The 15,076-nt window shown below is 38.9% G+C and overlaps 1 protein-coding gene and 1 pseudogene across 1 annotated transcript in view; one reads left to right on the top strand and one right to left on the bottom strand.

Annotated features, from left to right (window-relative positions):
- The window catches only part of LOC107141308, a 303,686-nt pseudogene that overhangs the window by 161,524 nt on the left and 127,086 nt on the right, over positions 1 to 15,076 (top strand).
- Positions 6,759 to 15,076, bottom strand: part of LOC107141131 (broad substrate specificity ATP-binding cassette transporter ABCG2-like) — a 25,672-nt gene continuing 17,354 nt past the window's right edge. The window contains exons 6-8 of the mRNA XM_048813593.1: positions 9,452 to 9,603; positions 8,051 to 8,146; positions 6,759 to 7,324 (exon numbers count right to left, since the gene is read on the bottom strand). Of these exons, the coding sequence (XP_048669550.1) occupies positions 7,047 to 7,324; positions 8,051 to 8,146; positions 9,452 to 9,603 (526 nt within the window). The 3' untranslated portion in view covers positions 6,759 to 7,046. The remainder of the gene's footprint in view (positions 7,325 to 8,050; positions 8,147 to 9,451; positions 9,604 to 15,076) is intronic.

Consider the following 15,076-nt stretch of genomic DNA (forward strand, 5'->3'; position numbering starts at 1 on the left):
TGGAGGATTAGGGGCATAGAAAGAAAGCATAGAACCAGAAAAGACCCAAACCCAGCCAGGCAAGAAGCTCCCCAAACTCCACTTATTGCATCTAAGACACATGGTGGTGGGATGTGATCTCCAAAAGGCTAGAGCAACCCTGACTGTTTGGTCTTGCAAGTTGTAGCACACATGGCCTCTCTGTTCACCTGGTTTCTCTGTAGTCAGGAGCTTTTATGAGCAGGTAGTCCACACTACTGGCATTTCATTTCTGGGGCCTCCATTCCATTCATCTGTACAGCTTCATTCATTACCCTTTCAGGGCAGCCTTTAGGGATTCCAACCATCCTACACATCACCTGGTCTCACAGAACTTCCTCTGCAATCTCAGTTGAAAGCCTCTATGATCCATTAACTAATTTATCTTGCATTCTGGCAGAACCAGCAATACATGGATGATATCAAGGTCTGCTGCTAGCTTGTGCAGTAGTTGGTCCCCCTGGGATCATGGCTATAGTAGCCTCTGATTGCCTGGGCAGCTGATAAGTGTGAAAAAACTTCCTAGGCCCAACTATGTAGCAATGTGTACCCACAATCTTTCCTCAGTGTGATTTTTCTTTCTACATCCTTGAGCCTGCAAGGGATGTAATCTTATGAATTCCTGAGATGCCTTCAAATTATCTTCCCCACTGTCTCTATTTAAAGTGCTTAGTATCTCTTTAGTGGCTATAATCTCTTCAACAATCACCGTTTTCTTGGCCTGACTACTACACACCCTACATTACCCATTTAACATACCAAACTGCAAGTTAAAAAAAATCTTCCTTCTCTGATTTTTACTCCTGATTCTGACAGTAAACCTGGCCAAAATCTGAGAGTAATCCATGACACTTCCTGAATGAATGCTGTACTGCCATAAAATTTCCTCCACTAGATTAATTCATCCTTCACCTTTAAATGCAGCCTCACAGAAAATCTGAGGACATGGGCAAAATGTAGACAACTTGTTTGACAGAATGTAACATAAATAGTCTCTAGTCCAATTCCCAAGAGAGTCCTCATTTCCCTCTGAAACCTCGTGAGCACAGTCCTTAATGTCCATGCCCTGTTTGCATTTTAGTCTTCTGAATTTCTGCCATAATAGCCCATTTAGTTCTGCTTACAATATTTTAAGCCTTCTCCAGCTTGCATCTCCAAACTTTTCTAAACTCCTACTACAAACCATTTCCAAAGGCTTCTCAACTACATGAGCAGATTAGGCACAGCAAAATCCCTATTTCTCGTACTGATTTTTATGTTATTCAGCTTAGCATTGGTGAGAACAAACTATCTGACAACTTAGAGGAGGAAAAGTTTATTTTGACTCATAGTTTCAGAGGTTTAGTCCACAGTTGGCAAAGTCCATTGTTTTAGACCCAATGGATTTTGAGGCAGAAGATCATGGTGTAATGGTGTGGTGTACAAGTGCTGCTTTCTTCATCATGGCCAGAAGCAGAGAGAGAAAAGGAAAAGAGATTCAGGTATAATAAACCCTAAACTCGTCCAGGTCTCATCCTCCATTGACCTTCCTCATCTAGCCCAATCTGCCTATAGTTACTACCTATTTAGCCATTCAAACTAGGATGAACTGATAAGATTACAGCTTTCATAAGTCAATCATTTCATCTCCAAACATTCCTGCACTAACATAGAAGCTTTGGGGAGTATCACATATCTAGAACATAACACTAACACAGTTTTAAAGTGGAGTAATGAAAGAAAGACATGTGGAAAGAAAATACAGACAATGGAGGGAATCCTTAGTCAGCTCATTACTAGATTACTAGAGACGTCAACCACACAACTATCCAAAAGCCTTTAATTATGCTTGACTAGGACAGCCACCTTCCTGTGAGATTTCAAAATACATAAAAATGAAAGTGGTCCTGATTAATAAGAGATTAATATGCCAGAAATATAAAAATCTCCAACTCAACAACAATAGCACCAACCAAGCCAATTTTAAAATGAACAAAGGATTGTACATTTTACCAAAGACCCAGTGGAACTCTAATATTTAGCAAAAGACAAAGTAAGAAGTTCATGGGGATGTGAAGAAACTAGAACCCTTGTGTGCTACAAAGAATGTAAAATGGTGCAGCTACAGTGCTTCCACTGCCTGGCAGTTCCTCAGAAAATTACCAAAATTACCGTATAATCCAGCCATTCCACTTCTGGGTGTCTACTCCAGACAGAAAGCAGGACTCAAAGAGATATTTTCACACTTATAGCTTGCGTTACTTACAAGAGCTCAAACCTGGAGGTACCCAGATTTTCATCAGTAAATGAATGGGTAAAGCCAAATATAATAAATACATAACTATTTTACAGACTGAAAAGCCAAATTCCAACACATACTACATTTTGAATGAACACTGAGGACATAATGTTAAGGAAAATAAGTCAGTCACCAAAAGAGAAATACTATGAATTCCCGTATATGAGATTCCTAGAGTCTCCAAATTCAGAAACACAAAGTAGATAGGTGGTAGGCAGGACTTAGGAGAAGTAAGTATGGGAAATTACTGTTTTATGGGGATTTCATTCAGGAAGATGAAAAAATGGTCTGAAGTTGGATGGTGGTGGTAGTATTTCCACAAGGTGAATGTACTTGCTTCCACTAATGGTACTGAATAGAAGAGACAGAGATGAACCCACATACAGTTATCTCATGGTAGACAAAGGCACCAAAAACATTTATTGGAGAAAAGATAGCCTATCCAAAAAATGGTGCAGGGAAAATTGGATATCCATATGTAACAAAATAAAATTAAGTCCCTATCTCTCACCTTGCACAAAACTCAACTGAAAATGGATCAAAAACTTAGGCTCTAGAACAGAGACCTTGTGCTTATAGTAGAAAAAGTAGGTCTAAATCTTCACCATGTCAGCTTAGGATTTGGCTTCCTTAATGAGACTCCTAAAGTGCAAGAAGTAAAATCAAGAATCAATACATGAGATGAATTCAAAATAAAAAGGTTTTTCTCGGCAAAGGAAATAATCAAGAACGTGAAGAGAAAGCCTACAGAATAGAAGAAAATCTTTACCACATGCACCTCATATAGAGCATTAATCTCCAGGATTTATATAGAACTCAAAAATCTTGACACCAAAAAAAGAAATAACCCAATCAATAAATGGGCTAAGAAACTGAACAGACACTTCACCAAAGAGCTTTGCATTCAATTGGGCTGGGGTTGGGGTTTAGTGTAGAGCACTCGCCTAGCATGTGGGAGGCACTGGGTTCCATTCTTAGCACCATATAAAAATAAATAAATAAAATAAAGTTATTGTGTCCAACTACAACTAAAAAATAAAAAATAAAAAATACAATCAATCAGCAAATATATAAATGAATGTTCAACATCTCTATCAATTAGAGAAATGCAAATCAAAGCTACTCTAAGATTTCATCTCACTCCAGTCAGTATGGCAATTATCAAGAATACAAGCAACAATAAATGCTGGCAATAAGGTGAGGAAAAAGATGCACTCATAAATTGCTGGTGGGACTAAAACTTGGTGCAACCAATCTGGAAAGCAGTTTGGAGATTCCATAGAAAACTTGGAATAGAACCACCATTTGACTCAGCTATTCCACTCCTCAGTTTATACCCAAAGAATTTTAAATCAGCACATTATAGTGATACAGCCATATCAATGTTTTTAGCAGCTCAACTTACAATAGCTAAACTATGGACACCTAACCTAGGTGTCCTTCAACAGATGAATGGATAAGGAGAATATGGTGTATATATACACAATGAAATATTATTACTCAGCCTTAAAGAAGAATGAAATTATGGCATTTGCCGGTAAATGGATGGAGCTGGAGAATATCATGTTATGTGAAATAAGCAATCCCCCCCAAACCAAAAAGACCTAATGCTTTCTCTGATATGTAGACACTAATTCACAATAAAGGACGGGGGTGTTAGGGAAGAATAGAGTTACTTTGGATTAGGCAGAGGGGACTAAAGAAAGGGGAGAGGATATGGAGTTAGGAAAGATAGTAGAATGAATCTGATATTATCACCCTATGTGCATAAATGACTACATAAAGGGTGTGATTCTACATCATGTGCAACCAGAAAAATGAGAAGTTATATTCCATTTATGTATGATGTGTCAAAGTTCATTCTACTGTCATGTATAACTAATTAGAACAAATAAAAAATTTAAAAAGAATGGTTAAAAGGCTAAATCAGAGTTTACTAGTACATTTGTATATACATGCATCTGATAAAAAGAAAGGTTAGTCTTCTATTTGGTTTTTAATGTACCAACTCATTCTACCCAGAATTAAACAGTAACATTTATTCTATACTTATCATAAATTCAAATTCTTAAAGGATATTTACAAGTTTGAAAAAAGTAATAGCATTTTCTCAAGTAAAGATCCAAATTTACTTACCTAACCTGGATGTCAGTACAATCATTTTTTAACACAAGGAAAGTGCCACCTACAGCCAGTGCCAGAATGACAGTGCAATATAGCTTATCAAAAACAAAAAGAAAAAAGAAAAAATTTTGATTAGAAGTAAAATTGTTGCATGCACATCATTGATTTTTTTGGGGGGGGAGGGCAACTTGGGATTGAACTCAGGGCACTCAACCACTGACCCACATCCCCAGACATTTTTTGTATTTTATTTATAGACAGAGTCTCACCAAGTTGCTTAGTGCCTCCCTTTTGCTGAGGCTGGCTTTGAACTCTTGATTCTCCTGCCTCAGCCTCCTGAGCTGCTGGGATTACAGATGTGAGCCACTGCATCCCGCCACATCACTGATTATTACAAGATATTTGGCTGCATAATCAAATCTCTCCATTGAGATTATCAACACTTTAAATGGCTTGGCCAGAGTCCCTAAGAGAATACAAAACACTGTATATTATTAGTGTGCTTTCTAAATTAAATTGAAAATTAAGGCATCTGTTGTTTTGGAAGCTGATAGGACAACAGAGCAGACGACTCTGCAAGTTAACATTCCTTTCAGTGTCAAACGGACACTGCCACATAGGGTAGCAGAGTGCTGAAGACACTTGGGGTACAAATTTTCAGAGTTGAACTGACCTCCCAAGTTTTGTGCCAGTGAATATGTAGTTTCATACTTTAAAACCGTCAAAGATTTTCCAACTGGCCCTTTACTAAATATTATACTTCTGTACTACATTACACCTATTACAAACCTGAACAAGAGTTGTTCCTTTAATCTCAGGGAGCTACAAGGTTCAACCCTTCTTCTAGAGACTACTACTTTTCAGACAATTGCTGAAATTCCTTTTGGGGAACTGAATTCACTGATGAGACAAAGAGTTTGAACATGCAATCTCAAGACACGATCCTGGTTTATTGAAAGTCGCTCTGTTCTAATTATGCCCTGTGCACAACTACCATCTACGTGTCTTGTACAAAGCACTATAAACCACTTTGAGGGGCAAGTAGGAAAAATTAAATGCATGAACCACCTTAAAGAATCAACTCATTGCAGCTCACTGTTCCATCATGGGAAATCCAAGTTGATGGATCTAAATCAACAGATGTGTCGCCAAATGACATAACTTATTTTCTAAGAATAAAACTTTACCTTGGTTGACAGGACACCTAATTGCCTGTGTTCCAACAGAAATGGCAATGTCACAGGGATGAAAATATTTGGAGCAATGACAGTATGATTCAAATGGGGATATAGGATCTCAGATATACTCAGAAAGTGATGACTTGTATATGAAAATTATAGTGTACATGTGAAGTAGTTAGCAGTATTTCATTAGAGCCAACAATATTCTTTCAGTACTCAGGAGAAACTCAATGACTGATAATAAAATAACTGAAAAACTACCAGTAAGATTGATTCCCTTATAAATAACAGCCCAATGGACTAGGGCAACTAGGATTTCATGTGTTACAAGGGTTAAGTATAACAAAAAAGCATAAGGAGTAATAATCAACAACCACTGCAGAACCAGTGGAAAGAGCAAAAGAATATTATCTCATCTCAGTTGAGTAAGATAATGGGACAATGAGTAGCCTTATTAACTCCAGTTACTACCTGTGTATAAATAGCACACTCTTTGAAATATCTATTTACAAATATCTATTTTCAAAGATTAGAATCTCTCAATGAGGAGGGTCAATTATAAGGAAGAACACTTTGCCTACAGGTTCTTCTGTCAGAAAGTGTACATCCCAGACCTCCCTCAGGTGTACTAAGTGCCACCAGGTGTCCCTCATTGCCTGATTTCAGCTTCAAACCAACTTTCTTCTACCAACTGCCTGCCCTCTCCCTCCCCTTCTCTATTGCTTCTCTGCTTAAATTTTCTGCATGGTCCTGCTGCCATCTGAGCTGCTGTATATTTTATTTGTCCAATTACCACCTCTCTACCCTGATAAGAAAGTAAGTTCCATGAGGGCAGAGATTGTTATTTTTATTCACTTTGTTCACAACCATATTAGAGTCCCCAAAATGCAGCAAATGATCTGCGTGCAAGTTGTGGAATAAATCAATATATAAAGGACACCAACTAATAGAACACCCCAAATGTGACTGACATTGCTTTTAGTTTAATTAAAAAATTCGTTTTCTAGCTGAGCATGGTGGCTCATGCCTAGAATCTCAGTGACTCTGGAGGCTGAAGCAGGAAGATTTCAAGTTCAAAGTCAGCCTCAGCCACTTAGTAAGGCCCTAAGCAACTTAGAGACCTTGTTTCAAAATAAAAAAATAAAAAGGGTTGGGGATGTGGCTCAGTGGTTAAGCCTCCCTGGGTTCAATTCTTGATTGAACCCCAAAAATCTTTTTGTACTCAGATTATATATTACATCTCTTCTAAACAACAAAACTTCTGATAGTGTCCTAGAAACCACTAAAAATGTTTCCTTAGTAAAAACTTAATTTTTACCTGTCCTATTGACTATCTCTATATCCTCAATGGAGTAGGGACAACAAATAGATGGAAGGGTGGGTAGAAGATACACATAATCCTGAGGCAGACTACATCAGAACAAAACTGCTCCCACATCAGTATTTCACAGCACAGTTATGAGTCTGCAGGTTACCTGACGACGAGTGACCGAAGGGAAACCCAGCACGTTTTTGAATGAACGCCAGAAAATCCACCTGAGTTGATGAAAGAAGGAGGTGACACAGGTGATCTCCCTGAAGGCCAAACTCCTGCTATTCCGACCCCCTGACAGACGCTCTAATTCAGCTTCTGTGTCTCTGTAGAAGGCTGAGTTGGCATAAAACTCAGCTAATGCTTCTATTACTGGTTTTTCTCTCTGGAAAAGCTGTTCAGTCTCCTCGGCTTTGAAATAAAAGTGGATAAAGAAGGGAAGTATTTTTAATAGATTTAACAACTGATTGAAAGTGTTTCTCTGTTTCCTGTTTCTTGGTTAACACCTTACTTCTAAAGATTGAATATTGAAGAAGTACTAGCATTGTTATCAATTTACACATTGATAAACTTGTTAATTGACCTGACTTCTGTCATTATCTTGTGGCAAACAGCAAATTTACTAACCTTTTCCTAACTGATTGGAACCTAATTCTTAAAATTACTTTTTACCATACAGAGTTATATTTCTCAATATAAACATCTGTTCCTCGATTATTACTACATTAAAATAAGATTCTCATTTTTGAATATTATAAAAATGAGCATGTTGATTTTTAATGGAAACTCCCTTTAAAACTGACAGTAATATATAAATATTCATTAATAAATAAAGTAAAAAAAACATGCACAGCACTCATGGTCAACAAAGTCTATCTGTTGATTGGTGTGACACCACCACATTAACCTGAATTCAAAAAGCCATGTTTTAAGGAGCCACCATATTTTTAATTTTTTTTTTTGGTTGTTGATGAACTTTTATTTTATTTATTTTTATGTGGTGCTGAGGATCAAACCCAGTGCCTTACACATGCTAGGTAAGTGCTCTACCACTGTGCTACTACCCAGCCAATCATATTGTTAAACATTAACCAAATCAATCAGGCAAATGTCTGTGAATCGAACAGTTACACATACCTTCATTTTCTTCCTCTCTGTTTATAGGAGGGACATTTCCATTGATGATGTCTAGGAAGAAGTCTGCAGGGTTTTGGTATTCCTCACCAGAGTAACCTGAGAACAAAAGCCACCTAAGAACACAACCCAATGGTCTTAGAAAATAATGACTCACTTCCATAGGGTGAGGGAGGTGAGGCTAAGGATAAGAGAATCTAACAAATTCTCCCTCATCTTCTGGCTCTTTTCTCCCCTAATTTAACCTTTCAGAACATCAAACTTAGTTAGTCTTCAACTATAATAAATCATAAAACCCAAACAGCTATCAAAATACCCTGATGCTTATCAGAACTTCATAAATCTAAAACTAAGTCCAAGAAAAAAGCATTAAATACTAAGTCCAGTGTGCTCTGTGTTTATATACCAAATTCCATAATGGATGCATATAGCAACAATAGTTTCTCCACCACATAAATACAAAGGTCCAGATTATCATCTGTCTACCTGTCATAATTCCAAATATTCAACCAATCCCCAGAGCAGCATTCTTGAGAGAACATGACCACCACAGCACACCTGAACTCACCTCAACTCACCTTGTGCCACAGTCATCTGAACCTGGCCTGAGATCTGACTCTTAAGTTCATCCACTCTGGATTCCCCAGACCCATATATGGTTGATCATTTTTAAATGACAGACATTAAATAAAAATTAAGAAATATAGCTAGTGAATATTTAAACTGTATATGAGATCATGGAGAAACATCTGTAATCATAACCAAATATTTCTAAAATGAAGTAGATTATGTGAGCCGTTTTTTAAAAAAATCACATAATTCAACCTGAAATACAAAGAATGAGGTAGCCTAAAAACTTTGGTACTTCAAAGTCAGATTTAGGATCACTCAAATCCATTCAGGGTATAAATATGCAATATAATGTTACCAGAAAATAAATTAGCATATCCATGAGCCCTCATGAAGGCAGAGCAAGATCACATGTCCGTGGGAAAGCTAAAACCACAATCTGCTATATGGTCAAGAATATGAGCCTTTCCATAAATATTCAACTGATGGAATAACTGGCTGTTGGTTCAACATGTTTATGATTAACTTTCAGGGAAAGAACATCACAACTGTGAAGCAAAAAAAAAAAAAGACACAAGAGAAATACTCACATGCACACAGCACACACACACACTCAAATACGAAAAAGAAAAAGACCTACAGAACAAGCAAGTGCTGCACAATGAAGCAAAATTTTGGTGCCCCAAATTTAGCATCAAACTAACGGAAGATGTTTTATAGTGGTGGAATCTGAGGTACGTCTACACAGAGATCAAGCGGTACTCCTGTTGACCCCTCTGCTCTCCCCAGGAGTCTATGAAGGAAGGATCTAGTGCATGAAAACGTCAACCACACCTGCTGATTCTAAGTACTCCAAAGCCTTGTGGGCAGGACCATGGTACATTAGTTTTCCTGAGGCCAATAAGGTGAGGCTGACAAACAGCTTGAAGATGGAGTAGTGAGGCTGATGAATGGTGAAGATGATTGTTCTTCCCTGCTCAGAAATGCTAAGTTAAAAAGGGAAAACTATTTGTTATTAAACATCTGATTATAAATACTTTATTCCCATCATTAGACCATTTGCTTCGGGCTCAAATTAATTTTCTCTTACAAACTTTTCATCTCATTACCAGCATGATAGTTGGGGAAACTAAATTCCATGTTGTCATTAAGTATGGTATGTCAGAATTCTAGAATCCACTAGAATGTTCACTGACAATGTAGATATTGAAATGTCTTCCAAGATACCGAAATCGAATTTCTAGGAGTCAGTACAGGAAGCCCATATTTTTAAAAATTCTCCAAGTAATCTGTAAGTACACTCACGTTGAAGAGCTAATAATGGACTAAATATTTCAAAAAAAGGTCCTACGCACTATTCTTTGACCACTTAAATCTTTTATCTTTTTAGGATTGCTTTTTATTCTGCTCTTCTGCTCTGACAACACAATTAAAAAGCTTATAATATTTGTACCAAATGCTTTAAAGATAATCTCATTTAGATTTTTACACTATTGTTTTAAAGATATGGGTTAAAGGTCAAGTAAATGGCCAAGGGGTCTCCGCTACTAAGGGGAAAGGCTAGGATTTGAACTCTGGTCCGACTTCATGGTAAAAATAAATAGTGCTAAACTACCCTTTCATAGGAGTTATTACTAACGAGTACAGAACAAAGGCCAAAACCACTGCTCAAAATTCTTATTATATGTGACATATTTACACAATGGAATATTATTCAGCAATAAAAGAGAATAAAATCATGGCATTTGCAGGTAAACAATCCCAAAAAAACAAACACCAAATGTGTTCTCTGATATAAGGAGGCTGATTCATAGTCAGGTAGGGAAAGGGATCATGGAACGAATAGAGAAACTCTAAATAGGGAAGAGGGGTTGGAGGGGAAGGGAGGGGGCAGGAGGTTAGAAATGATAGTGGAATATTATGACATTATTATCCAAAGTACATGTATGAAGACACAAATTGGTGTGAATATACTTTATATACAACAATTGATGTGAAAAATTGTGCTCTATATGTGTTAACAATAATTGTAATGCATTCTGCTGTCATATATAAATTAAAAAATTAATTTAAAAATTAAAAAATTACTTTACAACAAGAATCACTTTAATTTATGCATTTGATCACCACCCAGTATACACTAGCAGAGTGTGTTCTGCCTCAAAGAGAATCAGGACATAAGACCAATAATCTGAATACAATGTGGAATAGGATTAACTAAGGTTTCTTATGATCAAAATAGGAGACTTATAACCCAGTCTGAAGATGACGTAAGTAGAATATCAAAAGGCCCAACAGGAGTGGTAAGCTAAGAAGAGAAAAGCACTCATGGTAGGAGAACCAGGTGAACAAAGTGTGAAATTAAAAGATCTCACTAGGAAAGTAGAGTAAGAAGCTCAGTGTTCAGGACTAAGTGTTTTTTGTGTGTGTGAGTGAATGTGAATGTGAACTGGTGTTGGACGAGGAAGATAAAGTGAGTACAGAGAGAGCAGAACAGGCCCATGCTAAACCCTCACTCAGAAACTGGAACTTTGCTCATAAGGTGCTAAGAGCCACAGCCAAGTAATATGATGCATGGCATTTTTGGTTGAAAGGTGACGCCAGCAAGCCATTGAGATGATATGATTATGTTAAGATCTGCATTCATATGGATATTGGACTCCTGCTGTCCACCTAGGCCTGCTACGGGACTCCTGGAGAGTTCCCATTGGTTGGGGAAGTGCGGTAGGAGGGAATTCCGGAGGAGGGACTTCCTGTTGGGGTCCAGGAGAACACAGTGTGGGTCTGTCGGCAATCTGGCCGGGAGCGTACAGGGCGTTGGCGGCAGTTTCAAAAATAAAGTTTGTTCCTGCTTGAGTGGCTCATGATTTGTGCCCAGCCAGACTGCGGCAATAGGGAATCGGGAGCTGGTAAAGGACTCAGGGCATGAAGTGGGATTATCTGAGAGCCCTGATACCCAATGTGTGGTCTGAGGACCAGCAGCATCAGTATGAAGACCTCCTCTTAGAATCTCCTGGGAAGAAACTGGGGCTCTACCTCAGTCCTAGAGAAACAGAATCTACCTATTTAACCAGACTCAGGGCATGAGTAGAGTGGTGCTTCAGAAGGAGTGGGTAGAGCTCTCTGTATAAACAAGGATGCCTGTGCACTACACAGTGTAAAACAAGACAGTTAAAAGATTGGGGAGTGACTCCGTAGTGAAGTGCTTGCCCAGTGCCTCCAAGTCCCTGGGTGGAATCTGAAAACGGGGGCAGAGAGATTTCCAGGGTGGTGTGCACAGAGCCATCGGGAGCCTGATTGTATTAAACAATTAAATTACTTGTTTGAGCAAGGAAGTGAATATACTAAGGCAATGTGAGCCAAACCTCTGTCTGAAGTCACTGACAAACATGGAAATGGAAAACACTCAAAATAACAGAGGTTTTACATTAGAATTAGAAATATTATTAGGAATTTGTTATGGTTTTATGAGAAGTCCCCCAAAAGGTCTTGTACTAATGCAGAAATAGTCAAAGGTGAAATTATTAGATATGAGAACTATCATATTATCAGTCAATTGTAGTTTAAATGACTGCCTAGAAAGCAACTGTAGGTAGATGGTACATGGCTGGTATTAGTGGGCCACAGGCGGCATGCCTTGGAAGGGTTCATCATCCCTGCGGCCTCTTCCCCTTTCTCTTCCTCTGCTACCTGGCAGGCATGAGGTGAGCAGATTTCCCCTGCCAAGCCCTTCATGGTGTTCCACCTCACTATAGACCCCAAACAAAGGAGTCAGCCAACAATCAACTAAACCTCTGAAAACGGTAAGTTCAAAATAAACTTTTCCTTCTCTAACTTGTTCATCTTGGATATTTTGGTCATAGCAATGTAAAGCCAACCAAGACAGAAATTGGTACCAAGAGGAGTCATGGCTATGACAACAAAACCATGTGGTTCAAAAGAGTTTGGGAACTGGTTTGCAGGAGGAATTTGAAAAGTTTGGAGATTCCAACTGGAGAAGCCTTAGAATGCTGCAAGGAGGGGTTGATGGGTGATTCCAGAGCTCAGGGGACCAAAATGCCAAAGATTGTGCTCATGAGATTTCTGAGAGAAATAGGGACTCTATTGAAAACTGGACAAGAGGCTGTATGTTGTAGGAACAGACAAGGTCAGACACCAAAGAATTAGCAGAAAACTGATTCATTTGGCTGCAGCCAGGTTCAGAGGGAAAAGCTTTCTCTGTAATCAATCAATCCCCCTGAACCCTGAGTTAAAGAAGTTTTAGAACTTTATACCCAGTGTATTAGAGGAGGGACTCAAGAGTTTCACAATCTACAGAAGTTCCCATGACAACAGGACTTTTTTTCCCTGTTCTGGGAAAATTAACCCCACAATGACTCTTATTTGTTTTTATTTTTTGCAAGAATCAGTGCCTGAGAAAGGGAGAGCTCCTTCTCTCCTTTTTTCTCTCCCTGGACAGCTGTTACCTTGGAGCTTAATTAGTAACATCTTCTCTTCTCTTTGAAATGTAAATACCCCTGTGAAGTCTGAGGCCCACCTTCAAAGACCTTGTTAAAACAATCTGTCTTCCTTATCACACTCTGCGTTTGCAAACACATTTACCACTAGAAAACTTTTACAAATGGTCATATATCCTTACAATACTAGATACTCCATAAATGTTGTGAAAAACTAGTAAAGGGGTGTTCAGAACCTGGAGTGTGGAACTCTTTCATGGCCCATAGCCAAGTAAAATAGAGCAACAGGAAACAGAAAGCTTAACTACATTGAACTCTTTTGTAGAGATTCTTTTGCTGATAGTCCTAAGATCAATTCTGGTGAAGATTTCAGGAGAAGCTTAAGATTTTTTGTGGAGGAGGGGGTACCACTACAAGACCATACTGTTATATTCTGGCAAAGAAATTATGTACATTTCACCATGTCCTGAGACTTTGTATGAGGCTGAATGTAAAGGAGATGGACAAATTAACCTAATGAAGGAAATGTCAAGGAAGCACAGCAATCAGGCAGTGGCATGAATATTGCTGGCAGTTTGTAGCCAGGTTTACTGCTAGAATCAGGAGCAAAAAGTAGTGAAGGAGGAGGATTTTTAAAACTTACAATTTGGCTAGAGAAGTGCATGTAAAATTGTGGCCAAAAAGGTATGGTACCATCATGAAAGAGAAGTTAAGTACTGGGCACTAAGACAACAGAAAGACACCTTGACTGCATCTCAGGAATCAGCAATACCATACCAACTGCAGCTCAAGGATATAGAAGTGAAAACTCATTTAAATGACCTTGGGGGTGCACTTTACTTATACAGGGCAGGAGGGCAAGGAAGTTATTTCACCATGCTTGGCGGCACAGGCACTTAGATGTCACTTCAGGGGGCCCAGCTATTACCTGAGCTGGTTGCAATCTTTGGCATCACCCATGCAGTGTTGTTTCTGTGTAAATGCAAGATCCTAGAGTTAGGGGATTGGAAACTGCCACCAAGATTTCAAAGGAAGGCCTGGGAGGCTAGGCAAAGTGTGGCAGAGTCAGTATCCCCGTGGGAAGTCCCTGAAAGGGTGGTGTATGAAGCTGTGAGAAGGAAGTCAAAGCTGCAGGGAGACCCAGGAGATTAAGGGATGCCAGGAATGTGGAATGTCTGCCAAGGAAAGCTGCTAACTGTAGGCAGAGCCAGAGGAAAAGAGAGGCCACATAGGCCACAACCGACAAGGCCATAGGGGTGGGGCTGCCCAAGACCTTTGGAGTTAACAATTCACCATCATCTGCCCAGATGTTGGATATGAACCTACAGGAAATGTTTGCCCACCTAGGTTAAGGTCTTGTTTGGGTTCTGTTCCTTCTTTCTATGCCTCTATTCCTCCTGTTTAGAATGGGGATATTTAATCTGTGCCATCGTATATTGGATGTATGTAACCTGCTTTTGATACTGTCACAGGGGCTCACAGTCAAAAGTTTGCCTTGAGTCTCACTGAAAACTATGGACTTGGACTTTGGAGTAATTCTGGAACTATTAAGTCTATAGGGACTCTGGAGATGGATTGAATGCATTTTGCATTGTGACATAAACATGAGCTGTTATGGCTTCAATATAAGGTGTCTCAAAAGCTTCAATTTAACACAGAAATATTTAGAAGTGAAATAATTTGATTAGGAGAGCTGTAATTTAATCAATCCATCCTAGTTTGGATGGGCTAACTGGGGTGTAAATGTAGGCAGGTGGGGTGTGGCTGGAGGAGGTAGGTCACTAGTGGTATGATTAGGAAGGGTTTGTCTTCCCTGCAGCCCCTTCCATTTTCGTTCTGCTTCAAGCCACCATGAAATAAGCGGCTTCTCCTTCCATGTCCTTCGTCCTGGTGCTCTGCTTCATCTCATATCCAAAACAATGACATCAATTGAATATGGACTGAACCTCTGAAATGGTGAGCCCCCAAACCTTATTCTGCTCTAAGTTGATTTTTTTGGGTA

This window comes from Marmota marmota, unplaced genomic scaffold (genome assembly GCF_001458135.2).
Source record: "Marmota marmota marmota unplaced genomic scaffold, marMar, whole genome shotgun sequence".
In the NCBI taxonomy this organism is placed as follows: Eukaryota; Metazoa; Chordata; class Mammalia; order Rodentia; family Sciuridae; genus Marmota; species Marmota marmota.